The 16,056-nt window shown below is 40.9% G+C and overlaps 1 protein-coding gene across 1 annotated transcript; it reads right to left on the bottom strand.

Annotated features, from left to right (window-relative positions):
- Positions 1–311: 311 nt before the first annotated feature.
- nap1l4a (nucleosome assembly protein 1-like 4a) lies at positions 312–13,849 on the bottom strand. Its single transcript, XM_032523727.1, is given in 14 exon segments — positions 312–2,326; positions 4,519–4,563; positions 5,972–6,007; positions 6,157–6,276; positions 6,400–6,419; positions 9,839–9,984; positions 10,227–10,366; positions 10,489–10,560; positions 10,640–10,774; positions 11,363–11,415; positions 11,418–11,448; positions 12,112–12,256; positions 13,136–13,208; positions 13,809–13,849. Coding segments are annotated over 14 exon segments (1,071 nt in total). The 5' UTR covers positions 13,825–13,849; the 3' UTR covers positions 312–2,287.
- Between the last annotated feature and the right edge of the window lie 2,207 nt (positions 13,850–16,056).

The following is a 16,056-nucleotide window of genomic DNA, read 5'->3' as shown; positions in this document are numbered from 1 at the left end:
AGAACAGGTTTTAATTAAATGAATAATGTTTCAGTTGCAGGATCCTGGTGTTGTGCGTGCTGACTCACTCGGCCACTTTAATAGAACAGAGCAATCGTTAATCTTATGGGTAACACCTGTGCTTTTCATTCCTACTATGACAACTCAAAATGTCTGCTGTTAAAAGGACTAAAGAGCATTAATTTAGACATATGTAACCTGAGACGAGGGGCTGCAAGGGGTCGCAACTCAAGAAGTTTGGAAACAACTGCTCTACACTGCCGGCCAATCAGCAAATGGCACACACACAGGACAAAAGACACAGAAACACATTTCCATATCGCACAACTTTAATAGAATATTTTAACTAACTCTGTACAAATTGAAAAGAAATATTGCGCAAGTAACAAATTGTGAATAAGAACCAGTTAAGGCCATTTCTAGCACACGGTCCAGTGTGGTTGATTTGAACATGTCAACCGTGGCTCTGAGAGATCTGTCCAACAAGATCTACAATCGTTCCTTTTAAAAAGAGAGAGAGAGAAGGGCTGGGTATTATTTTTCGCAGCAATTGCTCTCGCTGTCCAGTGACTAGGCAAAGGTGTCCAACCAATACAGCGAAATCCAATGGCAGTATAGAAAATACATTGGCAACCTCTATTTGTTTCCACAGACATTCTACTGAATCATCAGACAATAACAGAAATATTTATATATTCTTAAACAACTTTAAACGCTGAATTAGATTACACTGTGTTAATGACAATTGGCAAACAATTGAATAAAAGAGGACGGTGGGTTTTGTCTTTCATTTTGGCTTCTCGGCAACAGAATTGTACACGTGATCCAAACATCCTGCACCAGGTCTCATCACTGACTTTAAATGACATTTGGTAAGAACTGGATGCATATCAGAAGTGACGACAACCAGTAAAGATTGCGACTCTGCCCCTGTGTCTGCTTGTATGTGGTATCTTTAACGGAAACAGTTCCCGGACTGGATGAAATGCTTGGGCTAGGTAAATCTGACAAACTGAGATTAACCCAAGTGGACATAAGAGAGAGAATTGCATTTTCAATGGTCTGGTTTTTAGGGCTGTCCCCTCTTAGTTCATTAGTCGACTAATCTGTGTTTTGGTCTTACTCGACTAAGATTTCTTTAGTTGATAAGTCATTTTTTATGCTTATTCGTGCTTAATTCCTCATTTCCAAGAAACTTCTGAGCACATTTCTGGTGAGCACAAGATTTGAAGTGGTGGTTTTGCAGAATTATTTGTGTAGAAACTCAGTTTTACAGATGGTTAATTAACTACATTTATATTGTGCTTTTCTAGTCTAAACCACCTCTCAAAGCGCACAGCTCTGTCAATTAAATCACGTGTTAGTAAACTAAGAATCTCTTTAGTCGAGGATAGCCCTACTGGTTTTCTTAAATTGGTCTTATTGTCATCATTATTCAAAGAAGGGGTGATTGAGGCAAACAGGGAAGAGCTATATGTGACAGCTTTGAGGTATAACCACATGTTAACTAGTGTACGTGTTCAGTTTAATTGCTTGTTAAAGCCCAACAGATCTGAGCAGAAGTGAGCAGCACACAAGTCTTAATTTTGACAATAAAAAAAACATGACTTGGCAGTATTCACATTGTTGATGACCATTGAACCAATGAGAATTAGCCTACGACTGCTGCAGAGTTCCCAAAATGCACCACACATAGACAGCTGCATGAAACCAGAATAAATAGTCCAATGACATGACAATGAACATTTAAAAAAAGTAAATGAAGTTCAAAATGATCCATTGTATGCCTCTTTAAAAACACCATAACAAAAGAAAAAACACTTAGCAATCGCAGTGAAAGATTAAGTCAGACAGTTTCCTGGTAACCTAGCGCTTCTCTTCTTGGCATTAAAAAACCCTGAGTAACGGATTTATTTTTTGATGAAAACTAAAGTTGGGATCCATGCCTGTCCTATCTATTTTCCATATGATGATGTTCTGAGGTTCCTAGCAGTAGCAACCTACTCCACCTCAAAGAACAAGACTGTCCCTGATGCCACGGTAGTTTAGAGTCAAGTCTGTTTCCTGCTTTATGTTCGAATGAAGCCAAATAAAGAAAGATGAGATGGGCGCCAGACAAAAGAAAAAGAAGTCATGCACATAGTTAAAAACGCAGTTTGGTGTGCGTTCTATTGCGTTCAGATGAAAGTTCATAAAGAGCGGAGCCTGCAAGAGTTAGAGGACTTGCTGTTTGGCTAAGAACAGATTTGACGGACAGCACGTCTCCACCTCCTCCTGATCACCACGGTTACTGCTGTTTGCATTCGGCAGGCTGGGGCTGTTCTTTCTGTGGGGGGCAGACAGAGAGAAACCAGATTAGAAAAACAAGAGGAAAGAGAACTAATGAGACCACTAGGCATTAACTAGCAAATGAAGAGGCTAACAAGAAAGCAAATGCTAGAGAATGAAAGCACCTGGTTTGGTAAAGCCATGTTAGAAACCTGGGATGGGACTACAGGAAGAAAAACAAATAGATGGAAAGAGCAAAGAAAGGACGGGAAGAAGAGAAGCCGTATCTACCCAAGATGTGAGTTGAGGGTCCTAAACACCTCGGACTACTGGAAGAATCAAAGATGTAGTGAAAGAGAGGGAGGCAGCCAGAATTATAGACGTGAGCCAATGGACTAGACAGTATATCAAGTACGTGGAACGCCATCCTTATTTCTCCCTTACCTAGAAATTGCATGGGGTGAGAATGATTGATTATGCCTGTAATGGAAGGGAATCCAGGGAAGGGAGAGAAAACAATATGCACAAGTTTAATCATCACATTGAGAACTGACAGTGAGCACAGTGAAACATTGTTGAATTTGGTGAAGGAGAACACTTCCTGATGAAAAAATAAATAACTGATGAGCTGACAGCCAAAAACTCAAAACAACAAGCTCCTATAGCAACTCATTCACAGACAACGCAGCAGTGTTGGTCAATCCTGATAAGAAAAATGCTTACAGGCCACGTTATGCACTCACTCACTATCAGACTGGAATAGCTCTTAATGGAGCGTAGTCATCTCTGTCTGGCTAAACAATAAAATAAATGTCTCTTTCACCAACTGTCGTATAATAATTTGTAGCCAATGGTCTGGGAGAGTGACAGCAGGAAAAGAAGACATGACTGCCATATGCAGGATGTATGCCTGTCTGAGCTGGTGGTGGAAACTGGAGATAGTCTAACGCCTAATTTCCACCGGTTGCGGAACGGCTGCGGATCCGCTCCAGAATGGTGGCGAGTCATAAGGTTTCCATTAAAGTCGATGTTATGTCTTTTCCACCAAGGCTAACCAGGAGCTGGTTCTGGGCTGGTGCTATTGCCAGATCGGTGCTGGTTCTACTCGCCAGTTATCTAAGAACCAGCTGGATTTTCCACAGGCTGAGAGCCGGCAGACAGTTTGTTTCATCCACAGACCACGGTTGTTTTGGTTTCCCATCTATGTCCAAAGCTAACATTAACAGCTCTCTATGGTTAACAGCTGACTGGTGTTTTAAAAATGGCGGCCAGACATTTGTTTTCAAACATCAGGATAACCCCGCCCCCAGCACCTGACGTAACTGGTTCTTATCTCTAGACCAGCGCTAAGTTGGTTCTGAGTTGGAACCTGTTTACTTGGCCCAGAGCCAGGTTTCTATGTGTGGAAAAGCAAAGAACCGGTTCAATTTTTGGCACTGACTCCAAACCAGCACCAGAACTGCCTTGGTGGAAAAGACATATGTGTGTATTTCCACTGATTGCTGACTGGCAGCGTCCCGACTCTGTCCCAGACACTCAGAGCTTCTATATTCGCACATAACTTTCTCACATCCTCATCATCATGGGTCTCCAGTGAAATATAGACTTAACGGTTAGTAAAGCTAAAATATCCTCTGTAGCTTCAGTTTACAGGACATGGGCGACTGAGAACAAAATCACCTAAAAATATTAGTATTGGCGGTGGAACGACATACGGAGCAGTTCTGTACAGATTTTCAGTACGCACTGTGAACCAAATCATTTTAAGTCATATACATCTTTAAGAGTGATGTAAAGATTATGTCTTACTTTGTCTTAGCTAGCTAAACCAACCATCAATAGTATCAGCAATATGAAGAGGGCAAATGAGTCAGAGATGAATATGCCATATTATTTTGCACCCATGTAGAAGCATTATCATTTTGCAGTTAATTAGCACATACAATTGGGAGAAAAAAAAAGTAGTACATAAGAGGAACGCCAACAGTGTTATCTTGATACACAACGGACTTAATTGCTTAATATTGTCACACATGAGAGAGTAGCTTATATGAATGTGATGAAGTTTTTTTTTTTTTTTAGGAAGCCCTCTCTGACCACCACACAAAAATGCTGCACGGTACTGTCCTGTTCCAGGGGGCTATCATTAACACAATAAAACCAATACAGATAATTCAAAACACATGATGAGCAGCTCAATTAAAAAAAAAAAAAATCAAATCTGAATAAATGTCAAGAACTCAATCTGACCTTGGGGTCGTCTCCCTCATCATCGTCATCTTCCTCATCTTGCTCCTGAGACACAAAGACATGATGATTTTAAAGAACCCCTGGTTCAACAAAATATATACCATGACTTTTATTATTATCATCATCATCATCATCATCATCATCATCATATGGTGTAGCAGTGATGTTTGTGTGAACAGTGGTGCCAGCTGTCTGACATACACTCACCGGCCACTTTATTAGGTACCCCATGCTAGTAACGGGTTGGACCCCCTTTTGCCTTCAGAACTGCCTCAATTCTTCGTGGCATAGATTCAACAAGGTGCTGGAAGCATTCCTCAGGGAGTTTGGTCCATATTGACATGATGGCATCACACAGTTGCCGCAGATTTGTCGGCTGCACATCCATGATGCGAATCTCCCGTTCCACCACATCCCAAATGCTCTATTGGATTGAGATCTGGTGACTGTGGAGGCCATTTGAGTACAGCGAACTCATTGTCATGTTCAAGAACCAGTCTGTGATGATTCCAGCTTTATGACATGGCGCATTATCCTGCTGAAAGTAGCCATCAGAAGTTGGGTACATTATGGTCATAAAGGGATGGACATGGTCAGCAACAATACTCAGGTAGGCTGCGGCGTTGCAACGATGCTCAATTGGTACCAAGGGGCCCAAAGAGTGCCAAGAAAATATTTCCCACACCATGACACCACCACCACCAGCCTGAACCGTTGATACAAGGCAGGATGGATCCATGCTTTCATGTTGTAGACGCCAAATTCTGACCCTACCATCCGACGGTCGCAGCAGAAATCGAGACTCATCAGACCAGGCAACGTTTTTCCAATCTTCTATTGTCCAATTTCGATGAGCTTGTGCAAATTGTAGTCTCAGTTTCCTGTTCTTAGCTGAAAGGAGTGGCACCCGATGTGGTCTTCTGCTGCTGTAGCCCATCTGCCTCAAAGTTCGACGTACTGTGCGTTCAGAGATGCTCTTCTGCCCACCTTGGTTGTAACGGGTGGTTATTTGAGTCACTGTTGCCCTTCTATCAGCTCGAACCAGTCTGGCCATTCTCCTCTGACCTCTGGCATCAACAAGGCATTTCCGCCCACAGAACTGCCGCTCACTGGATGTTTTTTCTTTTTCGGACCATTCTCTGTAAACCCTAGAGATGGTTGTGCGTGAAAATCCCAGTAGATTAGCAGTTTCTGAAATACTCAGACCAGCCCTTCTGGCACCAACAATCATGCCACGTTCAAAGTCACTCAAATAACCTTTCTTCCCCATACTGATGCTCGGTTTGAACTGCAGGAGATTCTCTTGACCATGTCTACATGCCTAAATGCACTGAGTTGCCGCCATGTGATTGGCTGCTTAGAAATTAAGTGTTAACGAGCAGTTGGACAGGTGTACCTAATAAAGTGGCCGGTGAGTGTATATCAAATTCAGTGTTTGAGTGGCTTTACTAACCTCTTCATCTCCCTCTTCCAGCTCCTCCTCTTCAAACTGCATAAAGAAATGTAAAAAAAAATAGTTAGATATTGTAAAACAGTGATGACAAGTTTAAGTTGTATGTCCTAAACACATTTTTTTCAGTCTGCAGACATCCCATCTTGTGGCTTTTTTCAGTGTGAGATTGTGTTGCAAACACTCACGCTCTCGTCATCTTCCAGGGCCTCTCCAGTGAAATACAGCACTGCTCTGGGAACTATTCTCTCACGAAAGAAATGACCAATCTCAAAGTCTGTGGCTAGGGTGAACTCAGAGTCTTCGTCCTATAAAACATGAACACATGGAGACCATTTCAAAACAGCTCCACATCTGACCGGATTGATGATAACAGAAGACGCAGTAAAATGGGTGGTGATTTTATGAAGAATAAGCTACAATTTACTCACCATTTCTCCATCTGGTGAAGCTGTAAGGGAGAGAAAATGTATAATATAATATAACTAATAACCACCTCGACGCCTTGCTTTACAATAACTACGACTACAGAAGACAATTAGGGTACGACAAAAATTGGAAAATTTGATGGATTTTACACAGCATATATTTTAAAATGACCAGTTAAGCCAACAGTCACAGGCAGATGTTACATTTGTTTTACAAGATGGGGCAGCTTTGGAATTAACTGTGATTCCACCAACATCTGAAAGCCCATTTAATGGTACGTTCCAGACAACTCGGAACTCGAGAATTTTCGACTTCCTACTTGAAAAAGTACAATGGAACAACGTCCCAAAACATGGCAGCATTGATGTGAGCGTATATTGTAAAAGGAAAAACATTCAACTCAAAAACCTAAAGTATATTTGCCTGTTTTTAAGTACAATTATATTTATAAAAAAGTTAGGGCCTGAGCACCAAAGTGCCAGGGACCAATGTTCCCTAGCACAGAGTGCAAGGAACCCATTGTTGTTGTTTTTTTAGAATTATAATTAGTTTTCTGCAGCTTAATCGCAATTTTTAGGGGCTTAGTATACTCGAAAACTAAAAAGTTGGCACACATCACTCTCGAAATGTTCTGTAGTGATTGGGTTTGGGTGTTGCCACCGGGCTCCATAGCACCTTCTAATGCACCTCAACGGTTTGGATAAAGTTCCTTTATTGTTCATGAAATTTGGTGGGAACATATTTCCCATCTTGAAGAACATATATTATTTATGTTACATTTTTCCACCAGCCAGGAAGTCAGCCATCTTGGATTTTGTGAGATCATTTTCATTTTATGAACTGGTTTGAGGACTATAGGGTGCACAAACAATTTTCATCCATATTTCAAATACTAAATACTTCAATTCAATATTGAATTTAGGCTTGTGCGTGGCATTGTGGCTCCATAGCGGCTCCCTTATAAGTTTTAGCCGGTGACATACATTTTGACACCCTTTAGACTGGAAATCTTGACACATCAAACCCTGTGAGCATTGCGAGATTATACAGTGATTACGCTCATGGGTGTTTAGTGGGCTTCATAGTGCCCTATAATGCGTGGAAGGCCTTAATTTGGACATTGTTGCTCCAATGTTCATGAAATTTGGTGCACAGATTGTTCTGATCATTTCGGACATATTTTAAATTCAATTTTAAAATCAGCTCCCCTCAACCGGAAGTCAGATATTTTGAATTTCTTGCATTTGTCACATATTTTAGGCATATTTCTTCGAACTCCTCCAAGGGCATTAATCAATGATGACATACAGTAGGTCATGTGACAAACAGCTGGGACAACAGCTGTGCTCCAACCTCTGAGCAAGAAACTGACTAAAGGTGACATCATCCCATCCTTCCTCTTCTTTCAACAATATCGCAGGAAGGAAACGGCTTTGTTACACTAACAAGGTTCTGTACAGCATGAACACCAGAATTTCAACATGTTCTCCAACATCGGGGTCCACTACTGTACGATCATCAGCAGGAATTTAAAAGGCTCAATATGTGCTGCACTATATACTCTCTTATCCAATCAACAACAATAAATCTTCACACATCCATTAACTACACAGCAGTCGAGTCACATGCCCTGTTTTGTGCGCGTTCACATGATCAGCGAGCTTCTTCACTAATGGACATCCCAACCCAGAACTGCACAGTGCACACCTGAACACACTTAAATACGAGCTATTTATATCCACCATTCATCTACCGAGGCTATGACTGAACCAGTTAGACAAACATGTGCTCAGCCAATAAGTGATCAGTCAACTTTTCAAAGTCAGAATAAGTCCAGGCATGTCACACAGGTAAGTTGACTACACAGGTAAGACAACGCAGTAGTTAAATAAAGGTGTATTCTGGCTAACTAACTGATCCTTTGAGAGAGAATGACTCATTTCAAGACATTTTACTTATATCATATTTACTTACATGACCTGTCACTGTATTATTTACTTATTGTTTATGCAACAGAACAAAAGACTTCTAGATTGACCTGCCTCGCCTTTGATGAGGGCAATCACAGCAGTCAGGATCCCTAATGTCTTAAAAGGCATGATTTTTATCATTTACATAAACTAACAGAATTATTCTCAAATGTGACAAGCTAAAAGCAGTTTGTTGTTAAATGCTTCTACGGTACTGCATCTGTGATTTGTTGTCTTCTTTCATCAATTCATTCTCTTTTTTCCAAGTTCTGAGATGTTTACTCGAGTGCTTGCTATATATAAACTTAATGCTTACAGATTCCATAAACGCACATCAATCATTTGTGGAGTTGTTTTAGGTACCGTAGTAGTAGTAGTTAGACTGTTGTTGTCAGTGCTCTTATAATTTTGCCACTTTGTCATTTATGTCACTCATTAACTGACTGTTTTGGCCCGCAAAAGCTACTAAAGTCTGGATGGTGGAAAATAAAGGTTAAACCAATGTTGATGTGAAAGTTTGACGGTCCAGTGAGACACAGTCCAACATCAGTGAGCAACAGACATGCCAACTGTTTCACCTACACACGGCAGAGCAACTGCACAATCTGACACAGTTTAGGAGTCTGCCTCCACCTGCTGTTGAATTCAGCTTCCTGCAGTGCCCAGTGGTAAAACCACATGACATGCATGCTAACATGTTGTCATGTTTCTGCGGTTTTGTCGCAGACACGTTGACCGTTAGGGCGAATTCAGACCAAAAAAAGCAATCCAGTCATTTGTCGCAGGGTTGTGTGGCGGTGGGATTGTCACCTAAATGACCCATTGGTGTGATGTCTTGTTGTCGTCTTTAACTCCCCAATGCAGCACAAGTCAACTTCATATTTCACAATTGTTGTTTTCTATCAGAATGAAATTTCCGACCACACTTGAAGGCATCTTCATCTTATGGAGAAAGAAAGCACTGTGCTTTGTGCTTCAGCTTGTTGCAAGAAACTGACAGCTTTTATGGGCAGTTAAGCGCTTGCATTTCATTTTCACCCTCATAGATAGCGTTTTAGAACTTTCTTGCGGCAGCAATAGAGACGGTGAGGTTTCCCATTCCTTGTACGGGACTCTCACAGTGCCTCAAACTGACAAGTCTGATCGGCGGTTACATTAGTGGCCAGCGCAGCGAGACGTCGGGTTGCATTTCTCCAAATTGAATCTGTCTCAACTTTCCGTTGCAGAACACTACAGTTTTTTTTTTCGGTTCCACCATATGGCCCCTATCGCCGCAGGCTAAACACACTAACATCAATTTAAAATGAATGGGAAGACTGACTGTATGTAAATGCAGCCTTTGAGCAAGGCTTTACATTTAAATAGTTCCTGCTATGGGAGATAGTTGTTGAAAAGAAGTAGGAGTAATTGTTTTGAATATTACATTTAAATCCACTTCATTTTGTGTGCATCTATTTCTGTGTGCTCTCACCTTTGACAGGGTTAAAGAAGTTGAAGAAAGAGTCGTTGGGGACCTGTTTGGTAACAGTGCGGACAGTGCCACGGCCTTTATGCTTCTGCTTCTTCTTAATAGTTTTCACAGTCACATCCTTTCCCTTGTGCCAGTCAATCTGAGAGCTACAGAGAGGAGATGTGCAAAAAGTGAGAGGCGGCAGAAAGCGAGGACGCAAAAAAAGTAAAAGTTGGAAGTGCCAAGAGGAGGCTGATATGTGGGATGTAAAGTCAGGAGAGACTAATATAGAAAGAGTGAACAGAAATGTTTAACAAACCACACACTCCCTGTGTTTTTTTTTAAACCTCAACATCATGTGTGTCAAAGACACAGTTTAAGAAGCGTGCTCGTATGCTCTCTGGCTCACCCTTCACAGTCAATGATCTCTGGCCCCTCGAATGAGAACGGATCTGAAGCATCAGGCTCTGACTTCATCTTGTAGACTTTAGTGAGGACTGCATTGTTGAAGTAACAATTGGGCTCAAAGTGGAACTCTAATGTGAAACTCTGGGAGACACACCAAGATAAACAGATTATTTCACATAATTTTAACTATCTTTCGGTTTTTAATTTGGAAAGATAATCATTAACTAATCATCATCACTATATCTTTCTAATAACATACTGACCATTGGCTGTCCTGGCTCAGAAAACTTGACTTGAATATCTCTCAGGTGCTTTAGGATGGGCTCATCGTGTTCCTGGTGGTAGATAAACAGTGAGATCATAGACATAGGGCATGTTTACAGCATGAGTGAGAGCTCAATCATTTAAATGTACCTGTAGCATGTCACTGAGCATGTCCACGCTCTTGAATATGGTGAGCCAGAACTCAGGAATGCCTTTTGGGTCTTCCTCTGGCGTGGCTTCCTCTTTCTTTGCATCCTCAATGGCAGCTTTTTCCTTTACCTCCTCCTAGAGGAAGTGGGCAGAGCACGCATCAAAATTCACTGCTCACAAGAATCTAAGCAATTAAGTTTGTTACGTTTTGGGGAAGTCACACTGAGATTAAAAAGGTTTTACAATTCACAGATCTTGTGTGTACAAATAAATCAAATACACGCAAGATTATAGCAACAAAACGGTCGTCACAGTTCGTCAGCCCGAGTGATTCTCATTAAAACTTTCCCACAATCCTGTTGGACAATTTCATTATCATTTATGAGATTCAAGCAGCCTGTGTGGTAGTAAGAAAGATCTTTTTCCTTTAATGTGGAAAACCATGGGAAGTAAGATTTGGAAAAGGGATCAGGCTCTTAAGACAAACAAAATGAAGTATTTGAGTGATGTTTTCTCTCATTTAGTGGGTGTGTCTCTTGTTTATTAATTGTGTCACAGGTGATACCCAATCAACAACGGCGTGGATGTAAACTCGTGGTCATGAAAAGGCAGAGCGCCTGTGCACACAACAGGGTGTTCAACGCACCCGTTTCAATTTTTTTTTTTTTTTTTTTTTAAAGCGTTGCTACATTTCGTCTGGGCTGAACATGGCCCTGTACTTACAGCTAGCTCCTCCTCTTCCTCTCTGTCACTGTGCCACTCACACTCTTCGTCTGTGGTTCCGCTGTTCCGGTGACAATATCTCTTCTCTGTGACACACACATTACGACAAGTTGATCATGACAGACACGAATTTGAGAATATTAATCTGAATATCTGTATATGAACAAGCATTCATTTGACAAGGCAGACTTTTTTCCCAGCTAGCACACTGAAAGCAATACCATTACACACACACACACACACACACACACCACACAAAACACACACACACCACACACACACCCACACCCCACACACACACACCCACACACACACACACACACACACACACACCACCCACACACACACCCAACAAACACACACACACACACACACACACACACACACACACACACCACCACACACCCCCACACACACACCACACAAGTTGTCATCTTTGTGTGACTGGGAGGGCAGAGTTCTGTCACCAGCCTGGAATAGCCTTGCTGACAAATGAACAGTTGACTACTCGTTGAGGCAGTTATTTTTTAATTTAGCACTAAGGATGCATCCTCACTGACCTCAGATCAGACCAGAGGGACACATTTCACCACCCATTAGTGCAGGGAACAACACAAATAATTCATACATATTATTTGTTATCTTTTTTTCCCTAGCTTTTGCTCTGTTTGCATTAATATAAAATGACCAAAGACAAATCTAACAGTGAAGTAAAGAAAACATTCTTATTAAAAATAATATTAGTGTACCTTGTCAAACATTGGCTGATAGAGAGCGGCATACTTCCTCTCTAGCTCATGGACCTCCTCGTAGAATTTAGCCTCTATGTTGGCACACTGCACCTGTAGCCGTTTCAAGGCATGCACTCGCCTCTTCACTACTTTAGGAAGCATGCTATGAGAGAAGAAAAACATTGAAAGTGATCTGGAAATCATTTACAGTTAAAGAAAAATATGATGCTTTATGTTTTGGAAGTTAAACTGTTACAGTAAACCAATTCTTTCACAATCTTTAATCCTTTAAACTAGGAAGTCATTGACCTGGTGGGTTGGGAACCATCAAGATGGTTTTATGAGATTGAAAGAGGATTTTGTTTGTGTGTGTGGTAGTGTGTGACACAGTTTGATTTACCAACAATAATTCTATAGTTTTATTTATCAACTTTCTCTTTTCATCAGACAAAGAAATGATAGTCAATAATCTTAAAAACAAACCCTTTTGTTAGATGGAAAAGCTCATTGTCAATGTTATGCATGAAATAAGAAAAGTTTAATGTATTAAACCTCAAGTGGATCATTTTATAGGATTTTGAAAACATTAATACTGGAGTATTTACCGGTAATTGAAAAAGTATTTCAAGTAAGTTCACACAAAAGTACCTGATGATGTCATAAGTACACCTCTCCACAATAATACTACACCATGTTTAAGTCATGAGGAAGTAGGCTAATGCCATCTTTTGGCTGGTAAGTGCAAATTACATCAATGTGCAACTGGTAATTGTGACCAAAACTGGCATTTTTTTAAATAACGGAAATATATATTACACATTTTTTTAAAGTGTCCAAGGAACATACAAAAAGAAATGCTTCATGCTAATAATGTTTAGATAGTTATGTTTTTAAAAACAGGTACACTGCCGTATTGGATGAGAAGCATAAGCAGATTCCACTTTGCACTATTGGCATCTGAAGTTGCCTGGCATGTTGTAACAATGAGAATCTTTCCATTTTAATATTCTATCTCATATATTACAAACACAGCTGCACTGACCTTTCCAAGAAGTGGAAGCTGACAGGTCTGTCCATCTGCCCACCTGGATTCTGCATCCCTTGATCCCCTTTACCTGTCAAACCAACAAAGAACATTGTTGCCGGTTATTAATATTATTATTATTACACAAATTACAAGAATAAGGGATGTTTTTTTCTGGCTCACAATGCACTTATTACAAAATACAATACATTAGCACAGTGTCTTGCCCAAGGACACTTTGGGTCCGCAGGGCCAGGGATTGAACCGCCAACCTTCCAATTGGCAGGCAACCGCTCTACCACAGCCACCCCTGTATATTAATAATGATAATTTGATAGTTTCATAATACCTCAGCTAATGTTAAACCATGGGTACTTCTCTCACACTGCATATCTAATTTAGTATGGTATGTATCATCTTTAATAGCCAAGTAAGTGTGAAACAATGCAAGGAATTTGACTCCAGCTGCTCTCAAAGTGCATACATAAGAATTTAAGGATACATACTGTACATAGTGATAAAAACAAGGACAGCAAAGCTGAACAAAGTATACAAAGATTTGGCTACTATGTACAGATATAAATTTCTATATAAAAATTTTACATATACACACAAACAAACAGCACTTTGAGGACTGTCAATGGGGGAAATGGTAATAGCATATGATAGCAAATAATACGTTTATCGTTACCTTTATTGGCGTCCATTACAGAGTGGCAGCTCCTTCCCCCTCTAATAAAAACAGATCAATTTTATTAGATATAAGTCGCAGGCTGATTGAGTTACTACTGACGGAGCCAGCAACAGAGTGAATGGGGAAAACAGTGACAATTGTATTTCACCACCGAGCGCGTTTGCGCCTGTCATTTAATCATTATCCTACTTGAGAGACGACTTTCTTTATTACATTGCGACACAATCATCATCTCCGTTGATTTTACGAGGGGTGCTTATTGAAACAAGCGTCAGCTAAGAAGTCCGAGCGTCTGACCAGCTGAGCTCATTTGACTCAAAAACAGCAACACTGGTGTTGCGCAAGCGCAGACTGATGACGCATTGACATGCTAACGGCAGCTGGGCTAGGCTAAGCAAAACCAAGTTCATCACTGCCTTACAATAATAAAATTACTATCCTGCCTTACAGTTTTCAGAGGCTCATGATAAAATATCAAATTTAAAATTCCCTTTCATCGGATACAAACCCCCTATTAAAAACTAAATGGTATGGGCGGTGCCAAAGATCTGACAGCAACTAACCGAGCTAGCTAGCTAGCTACGAGTCAACGTGCTATGAACAATGCTTTAGCTAAGAGCAAGTGCGAAGGTTAAATTATTTGCTCGTTTTAACTCATTCGATAAAAAATGAAATGGTTTTTTATAAGTTTGAAGAAAACTGCTATGACTATCCATTATGTAGTAAAATGTCCGTTAAACGTTTTCAGCTAAATTACTATGCTAGCCGCCCCCATGCAAACTAATACAGCAGTATGTTTTGCTAGTAATGAAAGAGCCCAAACCGGCAAAATGTCTTCAAACGTTCACCAGCGCCCCTTCTCATTAGGATATATTTGTAACGTTTTATTAATACTCTAAATGAAAACAAATTTTTGCATTAATGAAACGGCGGCTTACTTTTGTTTTGCATCTTTTGTTTGGTCTTACCTCATGAGGGAATTAAGCTGGGCTTTTTCCTTTCACCAATTTTTTTTTCTAGGTGGTGAGGCCAAGAGGGCTTTACCCCCCTCTTCCCTTCCCGCTCTGGGGGGGTTTTGGTTTTGGGTTTTGACAAGATGGTTGGATTGGTTTGGCTTTAAAGTCGGGTACCCAATCAAGGGGAAAGGCGGGATGCCTAGCTACCCTGGAAAGAACAACCCTTCCCTACGCGTCTTCGCTCGCCTCACGGGCGGCGACACGCGCCCCACTCCGGGTTTCCTTTTGGACACTGTGAAGGGGGGCAGGTGTTGCTTTCAAGTGATTTTTTGGGAAAATCAAGAAAGATTGTTTACCAATTAATTGAGTTTTTTCAACGTGTTTAGTCCCCATATTTTGAAAAGTCCATGGTTAACCAAATCTGTTTCTGTTCTTTCTACGAATTTTTGACATGAGAAACTTTACACCACAGACCCATTGATGCCTGTACCTGTGAAATTTTTTTGTTAAAGTTGAACAAAAAACCAAGGGGAGTGTGTAAGCACATCGGTTTTATCCAAACCATTGAGTAAGAGGGTTTTTCCCCTCGTCCCGTTCGGGGCATAACCCTTGGGCGCCCCCTACTGAGGCATTGGTGAAACAACTGAAGAGCAGGGGAGTTGTCCCTTGGATATTAAGTAAATTTTTGCCAGTCTAAACAACAGAAAAACATCAGTGAAAAGGCATATACGAAGGCTTAAACCCACAAAAAAACCGCAATTTTTAGAGAAATTACATTTTTTTGGCAGGCAAAAAACCCTCGATTTGGCCCCTTTTAAACACCCCGTATTTTCCTTCAGTGCACACCGATAAGTCAACTACCTGCTTTGTTTTTCCCACCCAACCCCGCTGCAGACCTTAAATCCTACAAAAGGTCGGGGGCCATAACAGAGGGGGTGGGTGAGTGAGGGGAACCAGTACCAAGTCTTAAAACCGTTGTGTTGTAGGCCAAATCAAATAAAGCCCCAACTCTTTAATCACCCCAAACCCAACTTTCATATGGACACCAAAGTGAGCCCAAGGACTCTCAATCTTTTTTTTTTTTCAAAAGCCCACTTTGCCAGTTTCCCAAACCTGATGGTTTTACTTTTTCCCCCCAAGCGCCTCCTTAGGCCCAAATAGGCTTGGCCAAGTTCAGGGGGCAAATGAGTGACTATGCCTTTTGCTAATATATTTTTTTATTTCATTCCCAGTACTTTGACAGTATCTACACACAACACAACTCCTGCAAGTTCTGCACGACAAATTTC

The sequence above is a fragment of the Etheostoma spectabile genome, chromosome 8, assembly GCF_008692095.1.
Source record: "Etheostoma spectabile isolate EspeVRDwgs_2016 chromosome 8, UIUC_Espe_1.0, whole genome shotgun sequence".
In the NCBI taxonomy this organism is placed as follows: Eukaryota; Metazoa; Chordata; class Actinopteri; order Perciformes; family Percidae; genus Etheostoma; species Etheostoma spectabile.
This window is presented reverse-complemented; position numbering and strand designations above follow the sequence as displayed.